Below are 25,731 nucleotides of genomic sequence, written 5' to 3'. Positions count from 1 at the left end.
TCTGATTGTGGGTCTTTGTCATTCAGAAGATGGTGCTCGCGATACGACCTTACTGCGACCTAAATTAGATTTTTACAATCTTTCACTTCTTAATCAAAATATAATGCAAAATGTAAAAATAACTTTAAAAGCAAAACAAAGCGTAAAAAGAGTATTTCTAATAACAATAAAATTCATTGAGCGCCCTGTCAAACCTCTCGGTTACAGGGCTATCGCAGCGAAGTCGCAGCGCTAGTGGAATGGGGGTGTAGCTGTGTCGCAGTAATACCCCCTTTCCACTAGGACGGCGCTCTCGCCGCGCTCTCTCTAGATCTGTGACCTGAAATTTGACAGATCGCTCGACGAATTGTATAGCGAATCTTTCTACGCTTTGTGTGTTTTGTTGTCTTTTCAGTCACACTTTTACGTTTTGTATGTACCCAGTGTGAAAGCGAAGTTACACATATCACATTCAGGTCGCAATGAGAGCGCAGCGCGATCGCCGTCAAATGGAAAGGGGGCCTATAACTATAAGCCCAGCACACGGGACACATAACGTGCAGATGATTGATATCAGAACATTTAGCAAACATTCATCACATCACATCTGATGAACTGTATGCGGCGATTGCTTATGCGTACATCATGCACGGTGAAATCGCAACGCGTACGTGTGAAAAGCAGCAAGATTTTATTTTATGTTTCAAATATAAGCTCCGATTTACTACGAGCGACATAGGAATTGATCAAATAAAAAGCCTTAAACCTTTTCCAGGATGTTTTTGTGACTTCGCTCATAAATATGGCAAAACTGCAGTAAAACGCATCGATGGTTTCGCAAATAAAACAACATGTACACTACGTCACTTAGACTTATAAATACAACAAACAGAAACTCTTCTTAGTTCGGCAGCCGATGTAAATCCCTCACAGTGACTAATATTCCAGAACAGTAACTTTGAAAATCGATAAAGACAAAGTGTGCCGAAAAAAAAAGACTACTAAACGAAATGAAGACAGGAAGGTTCAGCTGTCTCCTACGTTTCAGAATTTTTCAATTTGTCGCCGTATTTGTCTCATCATATGTAAGCACCCTGCTAAGTACTGCAAGTATGATTGACCTTTCAATGATAACGGAATTTTACTGCATCACGACTTCCGGCATCCGTATGGATCACCGTAAAGGTCGATCCACGTATCGCTTTATTGGAGTATATCTACCCTTTATGCAAGTGACTTATCGTTGAGGCAGCTACCAGCTCTTCAAAAGGATATAAAATAAGCCACAACTTTATACATAAGGGGCCTCCTCCGTCGTCATGTTTTCTTACGCAACGGAAATTGGACCGTCCAATGTCCTTGATCTGGACTTATCGATCTGAAGATGTCCCATGCAATATATATTAGCTCCGGTGGATTACATGTAGTGTAGAATGTAGACGCCTTGCGTATTTCTTCATATGTAACGAATATCCAGTCAGCACGGTTCTCAACTCCCCTGGCAAGGACACCCTTCTTTTAGTATCGGTTTAGAATGGACGTAGGGGTATATAGACTTGGCCTTCACATGGCTGTAAGGACGTACCATGCGTTTAGGTTTCTTCGGGCATGTAAAAGTGACGAAGATTTTCTTTGTGGGAAAAATACAACGGACGCCGATAGATATGGTGTACCCTATCAAAAATAGCCTTTATTCACACAGTGTGGAAGGGAATAACTGACCTTGTGTCACTCAAGGTCGGCCACCTCTTGAGGTATATTGACTGCAGGGAATTATGGGTATCATGCTAGTCGTTGGGTATCTTATATTGATCGAAGGATGACGGCATTTCGAAGTGTTTGAATGTAGTAAAACCCTTATATCGTTTTTTATCAATGTCGATATGCTTATTATCAAACAAGTTATTGATGTGCAAAAGATAGCAATCGTGCTAATATGAAACTGCAACTGTTATTATATTGAACATTTCTTTGCGTCCAATTTGTTGTAAGCATTGCTCGTTTTGTGCACTGATAAACCCATAGCAATACGAAAACAAACATAGCAATCCTGCTAGACTTTGCCAACACGCCAAGTTGAGAGTACATTCGCCGTCATCCTTCAATTAAATAGATATCCCTTAACACAACTCTAAACTATACTTTCACGCTTCCAATGTACAAAACCGTTCACACCACATCATACTTCTATCCATGAATTGAGGGCGTAAGCATGCATATTAAAAAGAGTACTACTGCTATCTTACCATGTATCACAATTCACTAAATTGTATGTACAGCTTTCTGCTTTGCTTTCTACTCCACAAAATGCATTCGGCCTTTCCTAGAACTCTTTTCAATTGCACAGAGTGATTTTAGTGGTTCTATACGCTAGGGGGTCTCTTTTAAACCGAGGTGTTCACTTTTTAACATTCACGTCACCCAAATGGCTACATCTACGCGTGGGTTTTTAAGATACATTGTGTCATGTCTCCATCCCTTATCATCTACTGTCGCACCGATAGATAACAGGCTCGCTAAACCAACTCTAATACAGAGTCCATAATGCGAGCCCATAACAACTTTTGCTGCACATGCAGTACGAACTATGTCATATCACTATAACATCATCTTAGACAGGCCTCACCACATCCATCAAGCATTGGCAATGCTTTGCGGTCTACTGCTTGTGTAAAAAAACATCAACGTAGAAAATTTCAGCATACACCGACTTTATAATGATAACGTTTTCTTGCATTCTTTATGGTTGTGGAGACGTACTACTATTTCATCACACGGTGCAAAAATTTTACAAATGGTGATATGCAATAGCATCTATTGTGTTTGTCATCTTAATTTATAAATTTTTGCGTATGTATCAAATACCATACTACTTCAGCATTTGGTTATTTACAAATGTCAGTTACAATTACAATGCTTCCTCAAGCATTGCTGGAGTTCAATCACTTCAATGTCAACATTGAGACGCACATTTAAGCAACAGTTGTGATTATTTCATCTGAGAAATTATTTGCTCATAACCGATGCCCATCATCTTAAACATTACACTCCTCAACCACTGATGGGTGGAGTCAAGATTGGGCATTTTGGACATGAGCTTGGTTTGCCTACAAATATTCATGCAGGGAAGTATCCATGGAGTTTTTTTTTTTGACATTTTAAAATTGTTCGCTACTTAATTTTGACAGGAGTAAGGATTTTAGTCAATCGTTCCCAAAACCTCGGGGTCACAGAAGAATGTAACCACTTCCAATAGCTATCTTACAAACCAAAGGGTTTGATATTCAATAGTTTTAAGCTTGTATTTTACAATTCATGAGAAAAGTTCGTGTTTTTAAGTCAATTCAAGCTTTGTCAGTCGGTGCTGTTGTCTACGTATGTCAGGATATCATATTCAAAAATATGACAGTCAGGACAGCCATTAGGGTGCATGTATGTCCCGGCATCTTTCTTGTGGCTACATTCACTCCGCCATTTTTCCTGGGTGACGTCATACCGATTGCCCGCTCGCAAAGCCTGCCGGTATATCCCTCTGGGCAGATGCATCTCTCGTAGTTGTCGCACGTCCCGCCGTTTTTGCAGTTGTTGTCCTCGCTGAAGGTACAAACGGCCTCTGAAAGCCGAACAACGTTACCAGATTAGTTGACATTGTATAGCTAGTGATCCAAAGCAGCAATTTCTTTTAATGCACTTGCACATTTTAAGGAGGGGGTGTCTTTCTTCACTTGGTTTGTTGTCAGAACAGAACCACTTACTTTGGCATCCTTTGTCTCTTGTCCAGTAGTAAGCTCCCACACACATGTCACAGCGCATGCCATCCGCACCGTCTTTGCACTGGCACTTGCCAGTCGTGGCGTTGCATTTGTCGTGTCTCGAACCCATGGGGTTACAGTCACAGGCTGATCAACAACAAAAAGAGCAATGAATACGATCTAACATACAGCTCCCTTCAGTCAACATTCATCATTGTAGGAACCTATGAGAGTGCGAGAAAGAATTCCTGATCATGAAGAGCTTTTATGACTTTGAGTTTGTTTTGTTGAGCCATATTTCACACTGTGCAAATTTCACACATTTTCTTCCAGTGTGCATTGTCAAATGTATTGCAGCAGCAATGTGCTTCTGGAATAGTTATTGCTCATGAATTCGATGGCATATCATTTTGAGAAAAACAAATGAAATATTGCATCCAAAACTATGTCTAGGTACCTTTGCAGACATCGTGTGCGGTGATCTCCTTGGTAGCATCTCTGTAGTACCCGGGGCGGCACTCTGCACAGTTCCTGCCCATGGTGTTATGGTAACACCCGATACAGACCACGTACCCCAGCACTTGGATGAACCGGCAGCGGTCAGAATGGGTGTTGCATTCACATGCTGGAATATAAAACAATTGGTAAAAACCAAACATCTTGAGGTGCAATTGCTGTGCAATATCATCATTTCCATGTCTTCAGTCAGAGAAAAAACAAGAGAACAAATTGGAGAAGACTGCTGTAGTTTGTTACTGTCAATTCTTAGACATATACCAATTTAGATGCAGTATTATGTATCAGGCTGCCAAAGAAGAAACTTTAAGATGCGACATTAATCTTGTGAATTCCAATAATTCTACTTTGCAAGATATTCCTTGTAGCTTTAGTTGTGTGATCCTGATGTCAGACAGCAACGTTAGTTCAACGGAGACATAGATGGAAAGTTCTGCTCGTCTTCCCAGGCATTAATCTTATTTCTATATTTTTTTTTTAAATCTCAACAGCATGTTGCGTATACAGAGGATGTCCAGTGGCTAAACTGTTAAAAAGGCTCTCATCGTTGAGATCCTATTTTGATAAGTCGGTAACGGAGATATCCCGGTTCTAGTCTCGGGGTCAGAGCATTTTCGTAGGGGCTGCACCGTCTTTCTGAAGGGATGTTCTTTGAGCACGCGTTAAAAGGTCTTCAAAAGGGAGGGGCTTGTAACCCATCCCTGTAAGGAGATACCTATATCCCACTAGGCACAACAAGGATTACCACAATAACACATGCCCCTCTATTCGTAGCGGTTCGTTTATAAACATTCCAACGCACATCAGAACTGGAAAAAAATTGAAGAATAGATGACTGGAAACTTCGGGGCTGAGACCAAATGTCAAGAAGAACGATATTCAGATTAGCCATCGCCCGAGGAGACGATTTTTCAACGTCATTTAGCTTGATCCACCAAAAGAACCGTTCACAGGGTGACGAATGAAGCACTTTCCCGGCTTTGTTGGGCTTCTCCTGATGGTACAGAACGGCTTATTCGGTACGAAAACTAACGTGCCAAACCAGATTTAGAGCCTAACCTCAACCAGGGGTCGGGAACTACCGAGCCGGGCTTAAATTTACGGTGATCCAAGAAATCATCAATCATCCGTCTGTAAGTGAGCCCTGAAACTTGTAGGCTACCTTGAGACGTTCTGACGTATTGGCAGAAATGAAATAAGGCTTCGTGAGCTCGGGCGTGTTAATACTATACAGATTGATGCCTCAATTGTCTTTCAACATTTAAAATTTCGTAGATTTGGTCATGAATTTCTATGTTTATACATACATATACTAAGACGTATCACACAGCCATTTACAGACAAACTAAGATAGTATGATACGATTAATCATCACGTCGTTAAAGCTACATGAAGAGCTAGAACGCGGTCAGAGAGGCCTACTTTGCCAAATGCTATATATAATCTGATGTACCTACTAGCCAGACTATCACTCAAGAATAGATCCTTACCGAGTTCCCATGCATGTTCATGGTTTATTTCTTGCTCGAGGCTTCGCATGCTCGAGAATTTTGGGTATCAAAACCTTGGCTTGAAGAAAGTTCACTTTTCTAATCTCACTGCGAAGACTAGCCATTTTGCATTACGTTAGATAAACCTCCACGTAACCTTTATGCTGATACGAGACTATAGGCTTCATTATAGTGAATCCCATTCTGCACAAGCTTACAATATTCCTCCCATGGATATCCCACAGGGTACCATTACGTGTACAATAACTATAACAGATATTCCTGCGTAGGCAGAAAATGCCATCCAACAAAGCCTCCCCGTCCGATATGGAGCCATGGGAATATTCCGTCTTCTTAAGAACATTTTCCTTGTTCATCCTAATAAGGTAACACACTGTTCGTACTTCGTATATCACAAAATGCTACCTAAGGTCCGATGTCAACTTCGACTTCACATTCATAGCGAGCCTCCACGGATTTAGCGAATATCGTGCAACATTAATGTACCAAAACATGTTAAATAATATGTTAGAAAACTTCAACAGCAGAATATCTAAACGAATATCCTTTGCAACCTCTCTAACATACTGGGCCAGTATAAGTTATTGCTGAAGCTTTGGAGACATTTATCAATAAGGCAACCATGGACCAATTTAAAGATAGCGACGGTAGCAGATGGTTCTCGTAAAAAGAATGATCGATACAGTAAAATACGAGAAACACCACGCAAAAGGTGGACACTTATAATCCTATATTTCTTAGAGGCAACATAGGGCATTGCCGGATCTATTCGATTATCTTTCATGGTCTCATTTCTATCGATGCAACCTTTTTGGCAAGAACCTGGGATAAATTTTCGTAATATGTCCTGCAGATCTACATTTTATCGGTAGATGACGCTGGAAAATTAAGGTTTATGGATATACTTTTAAACTCGCGTTATCTTTCGAATATGAAGATGGATAACAGTTTGTATTCCAAACGGCGGGTGTACAAATGCTTACGCATGTGCAGTGACGAAATTACGTTTGCAACCAGCTGCGTGAGCCCCTCTTTTGGAACGAATTCTTTTCAACGCTCAACACATCAGCTGACATTGTGATTAGTGTTCCTTTCACCTGGAATTGAGCGGTACCTCGCCAGACGGCGCTTGGTCAACGCGCATCTACCATTGGCTTTTGCCGACAGTAAATGATGTGGGTCCAATTTATGTTACAACATGGCAAAGCAGTATGTCGCAGAGGTGCTTAAAATTATATAGATTCTTCAAACACCATGCAGACATTTAATCACATCACTCTTTGTCCTTTTATAGTTTACAACGATATGGAAACATTTTGTTTATCAATAATTGTTCTTGCTCTGGGTTGTTTTTCATACTATATATCTCACCTGCATAAATATGGCTAAGGCCCCCATTCTACTAGACGGTGACCTCATTGTGCCCTAAATTGAATTTGTGTAAGTCTTTCATTGATATCTGGAATATGTAAAAGGTAAAACCTGAAAGATAATAAAACACAAAGCGTAAAGGTATTCAATTGTGTCTGAGAGCGCTCTGTCAGATTTTAGGCCGCAGTGCGTTCTTAGCGATGCCACCGTCTTAGTGGATTGAGGGTATTAACTGCTAACAAAAACTACTTACAGGCCGAGTCGTTGGAAAATCCTAGAAAGCGCCGAATCAATACGACTTAGAAATCATATCAACAATAGATATTTTGTAATATCTTAAAACGAGTAAATAGGAAAGTAACATCATGACATCTTAAAGAATGGTTTGAACAAATAGACGCGTAACGAAGTGCAATGATGATAGAATGTTCTCTTACTTCGACACTCATTTGCTGAACCTGTACCCAGTGGATAGTAGCTGCCGGACGCCCACTGTCTGGCGACGAAGTTCTTCTTACACCTGGAGGGACAGAGCACGTCATAGTATTGTCTTCTGTTTTCGTGATACTACGATCAATATGCCCACACTCTTTTCATCAACTGGAAGACTTGATTAGTTCTCTCTATTATAGTTCTTGTTACTGCAACTGTACCAATTTTGACACAATTATTACAAAATAGGTACATATAGAGATTGAATACTTAGTAGACAACCCTTATGTTAGGCTTACACACAGAATTGTGTTGTCTTAGATTATGCACATGTCTGAATTAAGCCATAACACACTGTGGAGTTCGATGTCAACAAATTCAAAATGATAGAGTTTTTCAATAATATTTTTGAAACTTTAATTGTGCCAAGGCCGCAATTGCCACTCACTTGTTGCAGTCGGACCCCTCTGTGTTATGTTTGCAATCGCAATAAAACTTCTTAGTCTTCGTATCCCTAAGACAGTAGCTGGCGTGGAGGTTGCATTTACACCTAACGGTAGAAATGAATAATAGTTAGTGACATTTGAAAACCAAGATAACCTTTATGTTACGAAATGCCTAGCATGCATTCTTTTAAGAAAATAAGTAGTTTACATTATGTTACCTTTAAGTAAACACTCACACAATTTAAAGAATTAATCACTGATCGTATGTATCACAACATTGTAACTTTGCATATGGGCGTACCCCTTGTACGTGCAACAGATGACATGTAGATCTCATTTCCTTTTTCAACCTTTTGGTCTTGACTTCAAATCGAAGTTGCAATTGCAATATTTTACATATTATGTCATATATTATTTCCCTTGTTCTGTCTGGATAGTTTTTACCTTATTTCAGATGTGATTTTGAGTGTAAATAACCAGCAAAGGATTATAGTATATAGCATTTTAGATTTCCTGCAAATCACAAGAAGATGACGAACATACAACAAAATACAGTGGTGCAAGTGTAGGAAAGATGTTGGCAAAAGTTGAATAAAAGACTGACGGCAATGCGCATGTTTCTGCCACTATGAATAGAAAGCATTAACGGTTCCCTTGTTGTTCCATGTCTTTAATACTAACCTGCCCCTGATCTGGATATCAGAAATTGCGTAGTAATATCTCATGAGTTCGTTGGAAGTTGCAGAAGTCCTGCTATAGACGCCGTTAGTGGCTGGCTGCAGCAACCGTATTCTCATGTCCGTCAGGGACACGAATTTTTCCAAGCCCTTGTGCTGATGCAGTTCGATGTCGATGTTCTTGCCACTCTTTCTGCCGTTCAGATATAACCTGAACCTATCCTCCACCTCCAGTAACACCTCGCCATTCTTGCGCGGAAGGGTGTTGCTGTACAGCTGTGTGCAGATGACGTTGGTGATGTCCCTCCGGGAGATGGTGCTGGCCCTGGCCGGCAGCATCCCGAACGCATCTCGACAGCTGCGTGCATAGTACTGCCACGGCTGCCACGTCGCGCCGTAATCTAGCGACTTCTCGATGATCATCTGGTACGGGCGAGGGGACTGGAAAACTATTCTGATGTTTTGGGTGATTTCAAACGTTTTTTGCCACGAGAATGTGATGTTGACTTGCAGCGGGGATGGGTAGTTCAGCCAGGACACTGACTGCCACCATGTTATAGGCTGTGGTCCCTTTTCTCCATCGGTCATGAACTTCGGTGGGTGGGCGAGCCCCGAAATACGAGCATCGCAGACTTCGCATGTAGATGGAGCATCCTGTAAAATATTGTGGATGAAACGTCAAAGTCTGTACAAGAAATAACGAATAATCTCAGTTCTCCCTGCCTCTGTTACTGTTCGTCAATCAATAAAGTCAACATTGTTTATTCAGGCAACTAACGAACATTACAAAGTAAACCAAATGGGACCACCTGGTCTAACGTTATATGATATGTATAAAATCCGGAGTGACTCAACATACTGGGATAACTGTCGCACAGAATCATCATCATTGACGGTGCGGTTTCACGATGGTCATAAGCTGATTCCTTAGGACAGGTAAAGTGATAAGGCTAATTCTATGTATTGGAGTGCCAACCACACTTACTATTTAATCACGTATCCCGACAATGGGTTTCAATTGCCTCAAGTTGGGTCTATTCAGTTTACAAATTGAGATTCAACAACAAGAAAATATTACTTGCACAAATGTACTACAGAAAGATTTGTTTCAAAAATTAAAATGTACCAACTATTAGTCCTAGGATCCTGTCAAGCACTGGTGCAACTGTAACTAACGCTTGGTTTCGACCAAAGCATTATAGGTCGTATCCTACCAGACCAATTCACTTTTTGCTCATCGAAAACTGGTAGGTCCAAACTATGTAACATAGCAAATTAAATGGAACGAATGTGAAAGAGATTGTTCACATAGAAAAATGAGATTTTCATGAATTACTAGTTTACTGAACTTCAAACTCCATCTTTTAAAATATCTTCCTCGTATTCAAATGTATCCTTTCGTGTAGATACGATCAGTCGCCATGGTAGCCTAGTGCAATAGATTTGTCCAAGCTAGATAGATTAACATCGATGGGTGACCACCTCCCGACTATCGGGTGTAGAGCAACTCGTTAATAGACCCATGTTTCAATCCTGGCATGGCGTGCGAGGCCACAATATCACTGTCACAAAGGGTTGTGCGATTTTATCGGATTAGTTTATGGGATAGTAACAAATACATCACGCTCATTAGACCGGATTGTTGTTGCCTATCAGGCGCGAGGACATCGATTTGTCCGTCTAGGCTCTTCTTTGTTGCGCGATTTCAAAGCAGAGGGGGTTAGCTGTTAGAGTAATGGCGGACCATATCAGTAGCAGCTTGCTTGCGTGTGGCAGCTTGGGATCTATATACGCGACGAGAGCACAATTGCAGAATGATTGCTGGAATGACCCGATCGTTACATGTGCATTACCTCGTACCAAATCTCACTAGGAGCAACTTGCTACTACCAGTCTGAATAGTAGTGGATCTTACAGGGAAAGTCTTCTATAGGTGGGTCATGTCGCAGGTGGCTGAACAGTAATCAGGTTAACTTTGTCCCAGGGCAGGAATGAATTTTAATTTTAAAAGTTAAACCTAAACGGCCCGTTTGAATTATCGAATGATCCCTAGCCTCAGCTGATTGGTGGGGCAAATTCATCAGAAGTTTGTTCTTATATATCAATACGTATCAAACGCTTCTAAATAAGCCTTATTCATCTTCGCTAAAGTTTATGCAATGTTTATGTACACTATGCATGTATGTTGATTAATGTGTCCCTCGTATGACATACAAACATGTATAAAGGACACGCCCTTCCTAAAAGAGAACGGAAAATCTATATTGCGTTGCAGTTGTGATTAAACTCCAGTCAAAGCACCATCTCCTCAGCCAGCAAGGGCATGGTGTCATGATGTATCCCTCCTGTCAATAGGTAGGCGTGTGGATTTTCAGCTCAATTCCCTGATTGATCCATCAACGTCACGGCCATTCTTGGTTCGTCTTGAAAATACCCTTTGTTTCAGTACCACGGGAAAACTAAAACCTTTTATGTACGTCATCGTATCAATCAGTTCCTCTCGAACTTCCATACGTTGCAGTCCATAATGGTTATCTGCATTTCGTATCTACCTGTACTTTTAATAATCAAGTTTATTGCAAATTCTTGCCTGTGGGCTAATTGCAGGTAACATAGATTCAAAGAGTGTAAGATACAATAACACAAGTGTCTACTCTGGTCTAAAACTAATAAAAGCTAACTCTAGATCCTGGGTTATTGGGTTCGACTCCTTTTTCGAAGACAGTGGAAGACGAAAGATCCCACTTTTTCTATCATGTGTGGGTTTAGTGATGTTAAAATGTGAACTGCTTTCTTTTTGTCAGTGAATGTGAAGTCGACAAAAGACAGCATGCCAATCTTTGGCTTTATGAGTAGCTTTCAAACTGCCTTCACGGTCGGGTTAGCCATGAGCAGAATACGGCCTACCGAGGAGTGTTTAGGGTAGCTGCGTTATCTGCATCGGGCTTAACCATACGGTCTATTAATTACGAAGGCGGATTTCCCGGGGCTAAGGCGGGCTTACGACATTGCTCGTCCTCATAAAATAAGATAACAAACGTGTTGCGCCGGCCCTAGTGCTATTGGTTAGGAAAAAAACTAGCACGCCATCAGGGCATTGTTTCGTATAACTCTGGGAGTATTCAGGTACCTTGGTTACATGGCTAACGGGTATGCAAGACCTCAGAGACTCTGTATCTTCTTAGGCAGTGTAGTAGTGGCTTGGGATAGAAGGGATTTCTAGCTTGGATTAGTTCTGGTCATGCTCACATTCCATGAGGTCAAGCAGAGCCACATGAAGGTATACTTTTCATTGGGCAGACATGATTACTTACTCATATTACAATTCGCCAAGAAGGTTATATTTTGGATGCATTTGTCAGTGTATGTGCCTGCCTGTGAACAGCATAGCTTGTTGTAAAATGAACTTAAAGAAGACTGCGATGATAATACTGACAGTACTCGCAACATTTTCTTGGTCTGCATGTTTGTAGGCACTCGATTTCAATATGAAATAAAACCACGATAAATATTTCATGCTGACGAATGGTTTTCCCTTGCTCTTTATTAGAAACAGTGGTGTAGAACACAGGAGAATTCAAAACATACTTCCGACTGTGACAGAGCATTATCCACGCGCTGGTAACATCTTTATACATCCGTGCCCGTTCATACAACATTACTCGCAGTATATTAAGACACAAGCAATAAAGAAGAACTCAAACATGACAAATTTCTGCAGGCCTTATCTGCGCTTGCACACGAGAAACATTTTGACATGATTTATACCAGCTTGTCACTATGAAACACACGAAAGAGCGCCTGAGGCGATGTCAAAACAAATATCATGAACTAGTGCAATTTTTGTTGCCATCATTCATGCAAACACCTCAAAGGGCGAAGAAGCTTGGCAGTTAAGCATGGCTTATATAGTATATATATATTCAACTGAATCTTGGTTATTAGGAAAGTATTCAAAGAGATTACATACGAGTGCTTTACAAATATGTAATTTACTACTTGTCATCATTACCCTTTTTAAATTCATCACATTAAGCTATCATAAAGTCAAAGAATCTCATGATACGGATTTTAATACGCCAATTACAATATATGCCACAGCTTGTTTTATGTATGCTATTTCCTAGGAGATAACGTTTGCCTCAGAGTAATGGTAAGGCAATTTTCCGTCGCTCGCTAAGTGAGCGTGAATGATATTGGGAGGCATGTTTTGATATGAATCGCGTGGCATTCTCCAATATTGTCGTTGCTCATATTACAACGTTTCAGTACAACTTACCGCAGGTCGCTTTCGCAAGTCAACTTAAATTGCCATTTATGCTGAACTTCAAAGACAGAGAGAGAGAGAGAGAGAGTGGCGGCATGTTAGCTGCCGCACCATAGCTATGAGCATAGACAGTGGTGGTTGTCAAAACTTCTCTATGATAGAAACAAAAGCTGTTTATCTTATTTCTGTTCTTGACTTCTCCTTGAAAGTTTTGTTTTCATGGAAATTTACAATACGCTTATTAGCATCAGCGGTAATGTAGTTAAAATACCCTCGGAACGCTATTCTACCATTTTTCGCCAATACACATACATGTATATTAGCATCAATCGATACGTGCAGTGACGTATGATAAGCGGTCGGATGCAGAATGTATTAATGAACGATTTCGAGCTTTCCAATCGTAAACCAGGTACAAATGTCAATTCGTTTCAAAGCAATGAAAGTACATTGACGACTTCATATGTTCTTATTTACTAGCGCTGTTAATAAATACAATTAGTAAAGTAAACTAAGACAACTCATCTTTTGATGATAGCTGCATTCTCCGGCGCCCAATCCTCTTTATCTCAGTGATTCACCTGATTGCAGTAAACAAAAATGTTGTCGCTGTTCTTTTAAACTTGAAATTATAATGCTCAAGATAAAATCAGTACTTTATAAAGCAATTGTAATGGGAAGTTTATGTTCCCAGGAAGCCCAATTGGAAGGAAATATGACGATCTTATCTTGTAATCAGGGTGACATTTCCTGCAGCTCGATGTTCTTCCAGTCATGGGTCCCGCATTATCACGCTTCCATTACACGCGCAAGGCAGGAGGAAGACATCTTGGCATCGATCGAGAAGGCGATGCCGCCATGTGGTGAATACTCATTGACAACGACAACATTGTGTTCTCTTGATGGATGGGCGCGTTCCCTCAAGGTGGCTAATGGCCCTTTGCCGCCAAGTTTGGGGTGGAAATATCACAACTTTTACTGAGAGTTGCTGTCCCGGTTAAAATGATATCTAGGGTGCTCCTTGAAGTGCCACTGAAAGGTGAATATCAATACGGCCAATTGTAATAACTTTGGACCAAGATCAGTCTAGACTGCTTTCACTCATACATACATACATACATAAAAAGACGGATAAGTCAGTAGGATACATATGTCTGCTTGTGAAGATACGTTAGAATATAGTAAACGCGAATATACCACCTTAAGCCCCTCATACATGCCTGTTAAGTGTATTGATTCAAGAAGTGCCAAAATTTAGTCCAACTTTATTTAGATAGTCCCCAAAAACCAGCTTTGTCTAGAGACGCGGCAACGTTGGTCATAACAATTTACAGACCACATTTTATTACAGTTTCTTGTGTCAAAGGCTCTTTTGGAAATTTTCTTTCGTGTTTTATAAAACAGTTTGAAGCCAATTGCAATTTCTACAAACCACACCTCTTCCACAATGTTTTTAAAGTATTGACCCATAATCATTGAAGTTCTCTTAAAGTGCTTTCAGCCAATTTGGGAGGAATCAAAGACTCTGATTGCTTCAGGCTGCAGCAGAGTGAAAGATATCCATCGGGACTTCTGACTGGACGTCTGATAAACCCAGGTGATTCAACCTCCAATGCTGGGCTGTGTTCCATCTCATTCCCTAATATGTTTCATGGGAAGATCCTATTATGTCAGCAAAAAGGTCCAAGGGAGGTAAAAGCCGATGAAATCCTTGGAGAAACAGGAGGATGGATTGATTAAAAGTTGGATGGATCCAACCACCTAAAGCTTCCCTGAGAGCCTGGGTTCTTGCAAGTGCTGCACTGTCTGGCAAAAAGGCATGTAGGTTTAAAAATAGACTTAAAGATTGCATACTGCTAGCTTTCCGTCCTCATCTCCGACCATACAAGCTGCCTTTGTTCAAAGCCTATCCAGGGAGCTGCTTTATCTGTGCCGTGGTGGTGCTCTGGTGGTGTGTTTTCACTACTTAAAATAAAAATTCGACGGTACACCGGAAATATGCGACCTAGATTTACGTACACTCGTATCCTGTCACATGCCTGTATCGTCATGACAACTTCGACAATACGATTACAGTAAAAACGCTTTTTGTGATCACAAGTCGAATTTTTAGAACCCAGAAAGGCGCGGTCCCATAGGTTGTGCGACAGTACGATTTTGATCTCATAGGATCCTCAAGCAGTCTGTGACATAACCAACCACCGAGAAGGATCCAAAACAGTCTTTTAAGTACCAAGACAGTTGCACTTTGCAAGACACGTACATTGCTGTCCTCCATGGTGCTTGTTACTGATGCTCGTGACGCATCTTTGTTTACCCTGTCGGTAATGAAAGAAATTGTAGTATGTAACGTGTAACAGGCACGATTGGATTTTTCTCTAGTCTTATGGGTGTTATTTACAATGATGCCGGCACTGGTGGGAGAGAGAAATCGATCTGCGCTTTGATAATGTACGAACTGCTGGGGTTCCGCACGCGAAGTGCCAGTTCCGTCAGCCAAACCGAGCATAAATCTTTTTTGGGAACGTCACGGAAAGTTTTCTTGTGAACAGTTCACAATGACATTTTAGTCCGGGTCTGACAGACGACATCGTGGCCTCTGACCGACTGGCTATGCTGCATGGCACCCAGAGATGTCACCGTGGAGATGTCTAGCATGAAAATGTCATTGTGGTAATAATTTGAACCTATATATATGTAGTTTTATTCTGGGAGGAAGCTATGTACAGATGCGGACAAGTACAAATTTAAAAAAAAGATTCATTTACGATATTGACGACGTGAATTCGCCATACACTCTTGGTAGGTACATGTATACGAAATGGGGTCCCAAAGCCTCGCCACTGTTGACTTCCATTACAGCAAACTAAAAAAATCAAAGTACGAGATGAAATAAATCCTGTCTAAGTAGCAACGATGCAGCAAACAGCGAAATTGAATTACGGCTGTCGTGTGGGTAATTTGGGGCAAGCCAAGCCCCCTGGGCTCCGATATGCCAATTAAGTGGTGAATTGACGATCACAGACTTGTGGGCTTAGTTTAGAGCACCATCCTCAGGGGGTTGGACTGGTACCTCAGGTATTTTACCTATTACAACATACACACAGTGTAATTGTTGTTACAGCGTTCTTGCCGCCAAATGTTCTGTTAATATTCCTTGTTATGAAATCCTGGCATTCGTTGTAATTGACATTAGATAGAGATAACATTATGTCCTTGAAAAACTCATAAAGCAGGTAAAAGTGTGCGAAATACGTTCTAAACACCTTTCTGTTAAACGTCTCCCAACTAAGTGCCTTATGGCTCACAGGTTAGGGCTATTGGCGTTTTAAACTTTTTGAAATATTCACAACAACTTTACATCGTAGATCTATAGAACATAAAGTAAACTGCTACAGCACAGAAATATCATCCTTTATGCCGATATCCCTATATCCAATGTGATCAGTGAATTATACCAAAAGGCAAACTTTAAGAGTAACAGATTATCAACACAATGAACATTTATTCCGAAAAGATTATCTCAAATTCATAATGATCACCTAGATCATTTGTGAAAGATTATCTAAATTTGATATGGCGTGGAGTGGGGTGGGATTCCGTTTAAAGTTAATCTGCATGAAAACCACAGACTTCGGTAATTTAATACGGTTGCAGGATATCAAATTCCATTCTAACAGTCAACATAGTGATGAAATAAAAACACCAAACACGAATATATGGTATATGTGTATACTTTAAGGCTACATAAACAGAAATTAAGTTCCTAACTCTGAGAAACGCCCTCCTGTATGTCGATACCGGTTAACATCCCCTCTGGTATCAGAGTCCCCCAAACCGTGCCAGTAGGTCACTTATTACGACACCATGCATGATTCATGCACTACTCTGTCGGGATAGGGGGATGATAGCATAAATCATGGGCAATTCATGGCTTTCATTAGGCTCTTATCTGGCTTACAGGCGACGTTGCTATTGTTTTATGTCTGAGAACTTGTTGAAAGCCCTGGTGAGAAGAGACAGGACGAAGGCAAGACAACTGAGGAAGATAATCAGGATCTAAATCTATTTCGAGTGCTTTTTCATTAAAAAGAGCAGGTGATGAGTGAGTATCAAGTCAAAATGTCTAACAATAGTATAAAGTTTTGGTTCGCGAACCTCGCAGTACTAAATCACATGTATCCGTATGCATCACTGTATAAAACTACGTCGTGTTTACAATTAAGTAGAAAGATAGCATAGCTAAGAATTTCAATATACATTATCTGCATTTTCGTAACAAAAGACTTATTTGTCGCAAAACAAAACAAAACAACCAAAAAACACCAGTATTCCTTTTCAGTTAGTAAAGTTACCGATCTCTTCCGTGTAGCATGCGTGTTCTTATTCAGACGTCCATGAAAATAAATCTCTCTTAATATCCAGCGCCAGCTCTCGAAAGCTTTTGAAAAGGTGATGACAGTAATCTCGGCGCTATCATTTCAGCACCCATCAAAACGTTACGGCTGGATTAGAATAACCCAGGTCGCCTGGGGATTTCCCCCTCGCACGAAACGCCCTGCATTACTGATTAAAACCCATCGGATAATCTTTAGATCAATCGGGAATGTGTTATTCTCCCTTCCAGACTGGTTGATTGCACATGTGTCAAAAGAAATTTGAGTCAAGATTAGTCTTCTAAAGAATAGATGCCACTAAGGTGAGGGATATGAAAAGCTACAAAGAGAAATATCTCCTAAAGCAATGCAAAATTGAGCAAGCAAATTGTGATCTACTCTAGAAACGATTTCAGAATCTATCACATCTTATAGTGCCTAACATGTTGTATTTTACTGTTGTGATCATATAATACATTTTTGTACTACCCTATCCGTGAACAATTGACCTGTTATTGGTTCAGTTCAGTGCACTACGTGACAAAGGCGTCACTCTGGTCGGTCTACATCTGTGTTGTCTCATCCTTTCAGCATGCTAACCCTCGTCTTCCTAATACGCCAATATTTGTCACAACCGTTTAGCAGCATCACATCCGACCGAAACTGAGAGTAACTATTTTTGCTCCTTCACTGAATGTAAGAGTAGTCACGTAGCATTTTCGATGCCTTTAGGGCAGCTAATGGTATATAGGACAAGGTATTGGAGGGGGGGCATCCCCCTCCTCCCACCGCATTTTTCCTTCCCAACCGAAGTCAGGTACTCGTGTTTACATCTGGTTGAAGTGAGAAAAGTCGTGCACAGATCATCACAGGGTCGACCCAAGGACTTTTAAGTTAAACCTCTAGCCAAGAATGGAACCCGTCACTCGTGTTTTCTACGCTTGTGTACCCGCCTACTTCACGCCACCATAGCTGTAAGATTCTAAGTTGAATAGACACTCGATACCAGGACTCGGAAACTTTTACATTAATATAGCAGTAGGCAGGCAGTATCAGACCAGTAAACATTAGAAATTATAAAATAAACTATATTACTATTATCAAGTAAAAGTATTCTGCACTTACCATAGTACAAAACTCCGACCCGGTGTTACCACAGGTCATGTTGGCCGGCTCCACCACTGGGTCGACCAGTTTGGCCATGTCCATGACCATCGGTTCGCACGGTCTGTACTCCAGCATGCCGGTGGTGACGTTCGGGTACTCGCATCCTGTGAGTTTGTTCACTGAGGGATGGGGACATAGTGTCAAGGCCAACACCACCCCCAGTGGAAGCCTAAGGACGCTCTTGGTCATCGTTTGCTACATAGCAGTTCGTCGTCAGTCAGACATGGCAACATCAGCGTGCTCTCCGTACGTACGTGTGCTCGTCTGAAATGGTAAAGAACACCTGGTGATTTGACTGTTATTGAACCTGATTGGTCGTATTGACTGTGGAGGTAACTAACCCTATTTACCTTCTAATCCGCTGGAAGAAATAAAATTCGTTGTGTGAAAACTAACATTAAAACGGGAAAGGTAAATGAAAATTGTCGTGCAGACTATGCAGTATAATGGCCGTCAAAGTTTAAGACTTTGTTAAAACTATTTTACTAGCATATAAAGGTACAAATGTACTTTCTCAGTTTTACAAGGATATAATATGCTTTGTAAATTAGTATCAAGCAAAGATTAGTATCTTCAAAATATTGTTTTCTGATATTAGAGGGGAGAACTTGGACACCGTTTATGTAAAGGTGCATTCTCACTGCACTTGCGTCAAGCTTGCATCACTGCTGATTCGAAAGATACTCAACGAATTTCAGAGATAAAGAATGAATTTTCTTACTTTTTGTTTCTTTTGTCGTCTTCTATCTCATACTTTTACGTATTACGCAATATCTACATTACAAAAAATCGGAGAAAATCACAAATAAGTGACGCAGTGACCGAACCCCGCAGTGACGCAAGCTTGACGCAAGTGCAGTGAGAGTGCACCTTAAGGCACAACCTTTGTTGAGGGAACTATGTCAGTGGTCGCCGTAAGGCGTCATTCGTCTTGTCCCAAACATGAAACGTTTTAATAAGCTGTTATCGTGACTACTGCAACACCTGTCAACTCCGGACCTCAATCACCTCCAGGTGTTTATTAGCAGCAGGAAATGACAGCATCGTTCACTATCATCCACATACCACACATGAAACCTTTCTGCAGTAACATTGATATCAATGTATATACTTTTTTGTTCTGGGCGTTTCCGTTCGAAAGAGCTTTAGTGAGGTGTATCTAGAAGACATTACTTTATCTGCTTAGCATATTTGCAACAATGGTATCGGAATAGGTAATTCAAGTTATACAAAGCGAAAAAACTGACATGTCTGCAATGGAATATCCATCTTTTATGAGATGATTTTACCAATCATGTCTTTTTAAGCATCATTGAAACTAGACTGGCAGTCTGTATATGGTGGCGATCAGTAGAGTTGTGACGGTAATGGCGTTATAATGGATTCCGGGCTTCAACCGGATGCTCCTAAGATCCGGGCAAAATAAGCCAGTGTCCTGAAATTAATTGGATAGGATTAAAGGCAGAAATGCATGGGCTGGGAGTTGGGGTCTCAGCTTTTGTTATAAGGCCCAATACCCTCGAGGCATTAGCTTTATGACGGATTCCCTACCCGATAGTGAATCACAGCCGACCATTTAACCGATAGGTAGCAGAGAGGCGTCACGCCGACCAGACGATTACGTTTAAAGTAAAAAAACAAGGATTACGTTTTCAAAGTTTCTAAAACATGTTGCATATTAGTTATCCAAATCCATGGTGGTTATGGAGGTACACTCATTCATGCATTCTGCACTGCTTCGTGTATGTATATATGATTTAAGCCTATAGAACATCAGGCTGTGTAAGCAATCTAGGTCACAGAGAAACAGAATCATAATAGTTTTGCACGTAAAGCATGCAGCTATAACTATCCACGGCTATTGTAGCCACAGATTGACATTCATGACATACTGCTGGGTTGTCCTGCGGTGAAGAGTGGCTTTGCGTGAACCAATGAAATCCTCTTACCAGCTTAACGCTGTTATTGTTGGGGGTCCAGATCTACAATGTAAGCCTAACCAAATCTGGGACAACCGCGCCCCAGAAACCGAGTAAATGCATGAGCCAGATTGCAAACTGGCGATTCAATATTGCAACACCCCAGTAAGATGAATAGCATGCATGCCTTTGGATGGAGTCCCTCGCTGCAAATGTGCTTTCCGTCAGTACAGTGGGATATTATGTCATCAGTCATCATTCTCTGCGTATATCTGTTGGATTGTGTTCGCTTTTTGTCTGTATGTGAGCTCATACAGACCAATCACTTTGACGGCGTTGGTGGAACATCAACCAGTCTAGGGCACTTATAATATAAGAGTTAGAAGTAGTTCAACTGAGAGACCGGTAAGACTTGTTTATTTTATCAAATCACTATTAAACTGCATTTATGGATGCTGCAAGCACTGTCACACATATAACACGTACAAGGTCCATGTGAAATATCTTTATTTTAGCGTGTGTTCTGTTACAAAGAAAACTCTTGCCCTTACCTTATCTTAATTTTCAGTTAAAGTTTGAATTGGACTTCTGGAGAACAATTTTCCTCATAGATCCATTGAGAGGGTGAACAAAGCTAGTTCAATTACCTACAATTTTCCATATGAGAAAAGCGATTTTAAAGTGATAACAAATGACTATCATATTCCCCGGCTTAACTTCAATGCAAAGTGTGCAGAATCGTTCTGATGACATTGATTTTGATGAAAGAGTGTTTAGATTGCTCTAATTGTACAGTCATAGAGAGTTGCTTTACGGTAGATAATACTGGTTAGTCCTCAGCTTGAAAGCAGTAGCTCATCAATCACTCCAATGGTAAGGTACTTATCACTTAGTTGCAGGGTTACAGTGAACCAGTTAAGCGCAATACTTGTATTAGTTTCGTGCAGAGGTGATTGCTGCAATGTTAGTGAGCTTCTTACCCGTCTCCTATAGGTAACGAGGGAATGATCTAGGCAAAGAGTGGGTCACGTTGCCGCTTTATTCATAGTCCCAATTGAGCCAAAAGTGGGTGTGAGTTGCTGAAGTTATACAAATAGTATGACACGCTGTTCATCAACCTTTCCAAGTACCAGCGTCAAAGGGTTGTTACTCGGCTACAAATTACCCCTGATGGGGAAAGAAGCCATTACTCTCGAAAGAAATGACGATGGAAAGCAATCTGCCAACCAACTACACTCGCAATAGTCTAGTAGATAAGGTTCATATGACCCAGAAGTATCGTTGCTTCAACAGCACGTTCTGAAGATGGCCAAAGATGCTTTCTTTCTACTATAAATCATCACTATAGACAAAGACTTGGATGTTCTGCTAGGTATTAATGTCAAAGTTTAACACAACTTTCTTGAAAACCTTAAAGAGTTTTAAACCTATAAACATGCATATGATTTCGATACCACACAATTTCGCCATGAAACGTCTATGAATTATAAATGCCTGACTGGATTAGATCTATAGAATAAAGTCTCTGGCAATAGATGCTTAGTTACTTCGAAAATCATTTGATTATATAGAAAACACCCATTCCAAATCTTGAATATTGATAACGATAATCTCTTATGTGAATGGGGGGGTAGATGGCGATGGCGCCACCAATACTATCAAAACACAGTTTAATTGCCGGGATCACACTAAGATACCACGCGTATTCATTGATTTTTTGTACACTTCTTTCCTTTCCTATTAGACACAAGTATCACTACCTGTGACAGAATCGTAAAGAATGGGCTCCCTTGACACGCAACGCCTTTATTTCTAAAGGTCGTAAAGTCAGGGTCAGAGCCTGAATAATATAAATCAGCTGCAATGATCACTTATCCTAAACAAAAGTATTTCAGAACAATTTGTCGAACGGTTTTGAAGCAATCCCCGACATGTCATCATTCTTACCGCTATTAAAGAAACACACACTTTTTTAGTTATCAATGCAATAGGAAACTTGTTTTGTAGACATCATCCCAGCGTCTCTTCGACTTGTTAAATTGGGAACATAAACTGGTATTCAACGAATGCAGATACCACGCAGTTATGTAGAACCAAATATATACGCATTCAACGACACACGTGAAAATCGAGGTCTCGATCTTCCTGACAACCGAGAAGTACTATTATTCTTTAATTACACACAAGTCGCATATGTGTATCTGTTCCAACTTTCTCTGTACCATAAACAATCGAAATCTTTACAAGGCTTCCAAAAATCCAGTGGAAACTCGATGCAGAATCGCCTGACTGGGCAGCTTTCATCTATTACCCGAAGAGGGGTCATGAAAGCTGTAATACAGCCGTTGGAACTTGCCCAATCGACCCTACCGTCTTGCTTCGATGTCGACATATTCTTACATTCCAATACAAGGCATGGGTAATCTCCGTATTTTACTACTACACTCTACGTCCTCCATACCAAGTGGGCTATATATCGGAAAAGTGAGTGCAGTTTTGTATGGAAATAACACAAAAGGGAATTTCAGCAACCATCTCATTTGTCATCATCCAGGCTTCCTGTCTTATAAAATGTTACTGTCTTACAGAAATTTAGCCACAACTTTAACAACGTGACCAAATGTCGAGCTTCTGTTTGAGGTGTTGCTATATCCTATGATAAGGTGTCTTGGCTCAATACTTCACATGTTGTATTTTGGAAAGCTTCTTCTCTAGAAATGCCTTTTTCTCCAGGAAAGCTTCTGCACAATTCGTTCCAAAGGCTTACACACAGATAGCCCACGGTGTTGTCTATCACAAAGAAAGTAGTAGGTTAACGGTCGAAAGCCATCTATCGCCGAAAACATATCAAAACTTATCAAATCTCCCCAGCTTTTCCCTACTTCAGAAAGGTAATCCGTCATGCCATTCTGCATATATCATCAAAATTGATCATCAGGCTAAGAAATCAAGTAGAATGCCAAACAAGGAAGCTCTTACCCACAATAACCGATTCCAGGCTAAAATATTGTAAGAAAAATCAATTGTAAACGTGACCGATATTACGAAAGCACCAATCTGAATCCGAGCAACTGGTCTCTACTCTTCTTGGACACACCTGGTGTTTGCCACAGGGGTGCGATTTATCATATATCTAAAAACAGTCAAACCCCCGGTGCTCGTAATAGACATCAATAAGATATAAGACTAGACAAAAATTAAAGTATTGCTGTAATTACAGTTGCATTCTCTGTATGTATCTAAAGACATACTCAAATCGAGAGGAGAGTATTCTGGATCTGATAATAATAATTGTCCTGAAAACGTATTGTATTGGCCACTTGGCATCAAACCTCGACCAGGCTTGTATTATACATCATCATTATGTTGAAAAACCCCGAGTACCCTCCATATAAGGACGCTTAAATATGCATGATGATGATACAAGTTGAAGTAATGTAGGGAGACAAGCCCTGCAGCTATACCTGTGCCCATAACATCTCCAAATAGATTTTGGAAATGACATCTATTGACAATATTGTTAGCATGTTGTTTCTGATACCAACTCCAAACTCACACACAGTGTTCAATGAACAATGTAAGTTGGACCTGCGGTGGGATAAAGATATAGACGGTGGGGGCCATGATTAAAAAACCGTTCCGTCACCGTTATGACTAAACAAATACGTCTTAATTTTGTGGACTGCCAGATCTAAAATTTTCATTCCCTACCTAAGATCTGCTTGTTCAGAAATTTCCTTTACCCGTGAAAACTATATGACACTGTTAGTCTTCAACGTCATATAGTTGCCACAAAATTACATCCATGCATACAAGCAAACAACACTGTACCCACAGGAATCTCGTCTCGCACATCTACAACGGAGTTCCACATGTACAAAAGCCCTTGACATTTGATTAGAACCATCTATGGCAGAGAGATGGACCTACAATAGTCACATATACTAAACCAGCCCGATACCTAGGACTACATTGTGACTCAATAATAGGCAATCAATTGATCCCCGTAAAGATAAATGCGGGAATGGGTTGACCGACACGCGGACTGAGCATACTGGACTGATTCAGTATCACTTTGAGATAAGGTATGTCTGCCCAGGAATGAGTTGGGAATCAACCCTCAGGCAATGTAAGTGTGGATGTCTGATTCTAAAGTGATACGTTCAACGCTGCTCTAGTGCACACTCGGGAAAGTTTCAGCGTTCAACCAGATTATGCAGAGGTATTTTTTACATTTTGAACTGAGCTGTTACAAGAGTCAGTAACTCTTTACATTAGTTTGGATGTTTCAGAAATTCTAAAGAAGAAGTTTTGAATATTCAAAAAAGCTGTGTCATCATCTCCAAACGTGTAGAAAAAGTATAATCAAAAATAACTTGTCACGACGTCACACCTTTTGACGATGGTCTTTCAGTACACGTATAGATACACATCTTCTTAACTGCATCTACAGGAAATGATACTCAAAGTAATTTAGTAAAAGGCTCTTCTTTTTAACGTTTACAAACGCACACGTACACATATAAATTTTGGTTGAATTAGTTTTTACGTTACATGCATTATTGCAGGGATATACTTTGAACTATTAAAACTGAGCTACATGTAAGACATGACCTTCCACATTCACTGCCGTGCAAAGAAGATATCTAAAGTGCATGTGAATTACAGAGAAAATACATCCCCGCAAAACAAACGGCCTTCACTTTCCTTCAGCATGATGGATATTTCTCACGGAACTATAATGCCTTCTCTAGTCACAGGAAATAGATTCTGTATAGCTACCTCAATAATTCCAAGAAAAGTTAAGCACTTTTTTCGACTACGCCCATAAACGCTTGACCTTTGTACCTTATACAGCCACCCACAGTGAGTATGATCGATTCCGTATGTTCTGAAGACATACTAAAGTGCGCGTGTCTATGACGTGCGCGAAGGAATAGGCAGTCGGGTCCCGATATTCTGAAATTCGTTCAGCAGGAGATAAATAGTCTCATTCGAGGTGTCGAAAAAGCCCTCCCAGGCTGGTGGGTGCGTGCAGCTTATTGTACCCTGTGGCACGGTAGGTGTCAGCCACTATTACCCGTGATGCCCTCCTCCGTCCTTAACTCTCATTTCAACAATCTATCACACGGATATAATGAGATCCAAATGAAGACGAACGCGGCAGCAGTGCCATAAATGAAGACATCACGCCACAAGAGATATATCGTCAGCCCGAAGTTGCTTCTTTTATGTCAGAAAGGTGAACGAGTATTCCAGGGTTTCAACCCTGATGGATCAAAGCAAACTGCAGACAGCCCTGTGCAATAACCCGGTGT

At 40.6% G+C, this 25,731-nt stretch overlaps 1 protein-coding gene across 6 annotated transcripts in view; it reads right to left on the bottom strand.

Annotated features, from left to right (window-relative positions):
- Positions 1-2,931: 2,931 nt before the first annotated feature.
- The window catches only part of LOC118421422 (netrin-G1-like), a 91,166-nt gene continuing 68,366 nt past the window's right edge, over positions 2,932-25,731 (bottom strand). For all 6 annotated transcript variants that reach the window (XM_035828699.1, XM_035828698.1, XM_035828702.1 and 3 more), the window contains 7 exons: positions 18,453-18,758; positions 8,689-9,338; positions 8,010-8,111; positions 7,567-7,649; positions 4,189-4,356; positions 3,735-3,878; positions 2,932-3,592 (listed from right to left, as the gene is read on the bottom strand). In XM_035828699.1, the coding sequence (XP_035684592.1) occupies positions 3,360-3,592; positions 3,735-3,878; positions 4,189-4,356; positions 7,567-7,649; positions 8,010-8,111; positions 8,689-9,338; positions 18,453-18,683 (1,611 nt within the window). In that variant the 5' untranslated portion in view covers positions 18,684-18,758 and the 3' untranslated portion in view covers positions 2,932-3,359. The remainder of the gene's footprint in view (positions 3,593-3,734; positions 3,879-4,188; positions 4,357-7,566; positions 7,650-8,009; positions 8,112-8,688; positions 9,339-18,452; positions 18,759-25,731) is intronic.

This window comes from Branchiostoma floridae, chromosome 8 (assembly GCF_000003815.2).
Source record: "Branchiostoma floridae strain S238N-H82 chromosome 8, Bfl_VNyyK, whole genome shotgun sequence".
Taxonomy (NCBI): Eukaryota; Metazoa; Chordata; class Leptocardii; order Amphioxiformes; family Branchiostomatidae; genus Branchiostoma; species Branchiostoma floridae.
Note: the sequence above shows the minus strand (reverse complement) of the source record. Positions and strands in the feature narration are given on the sequence as shown.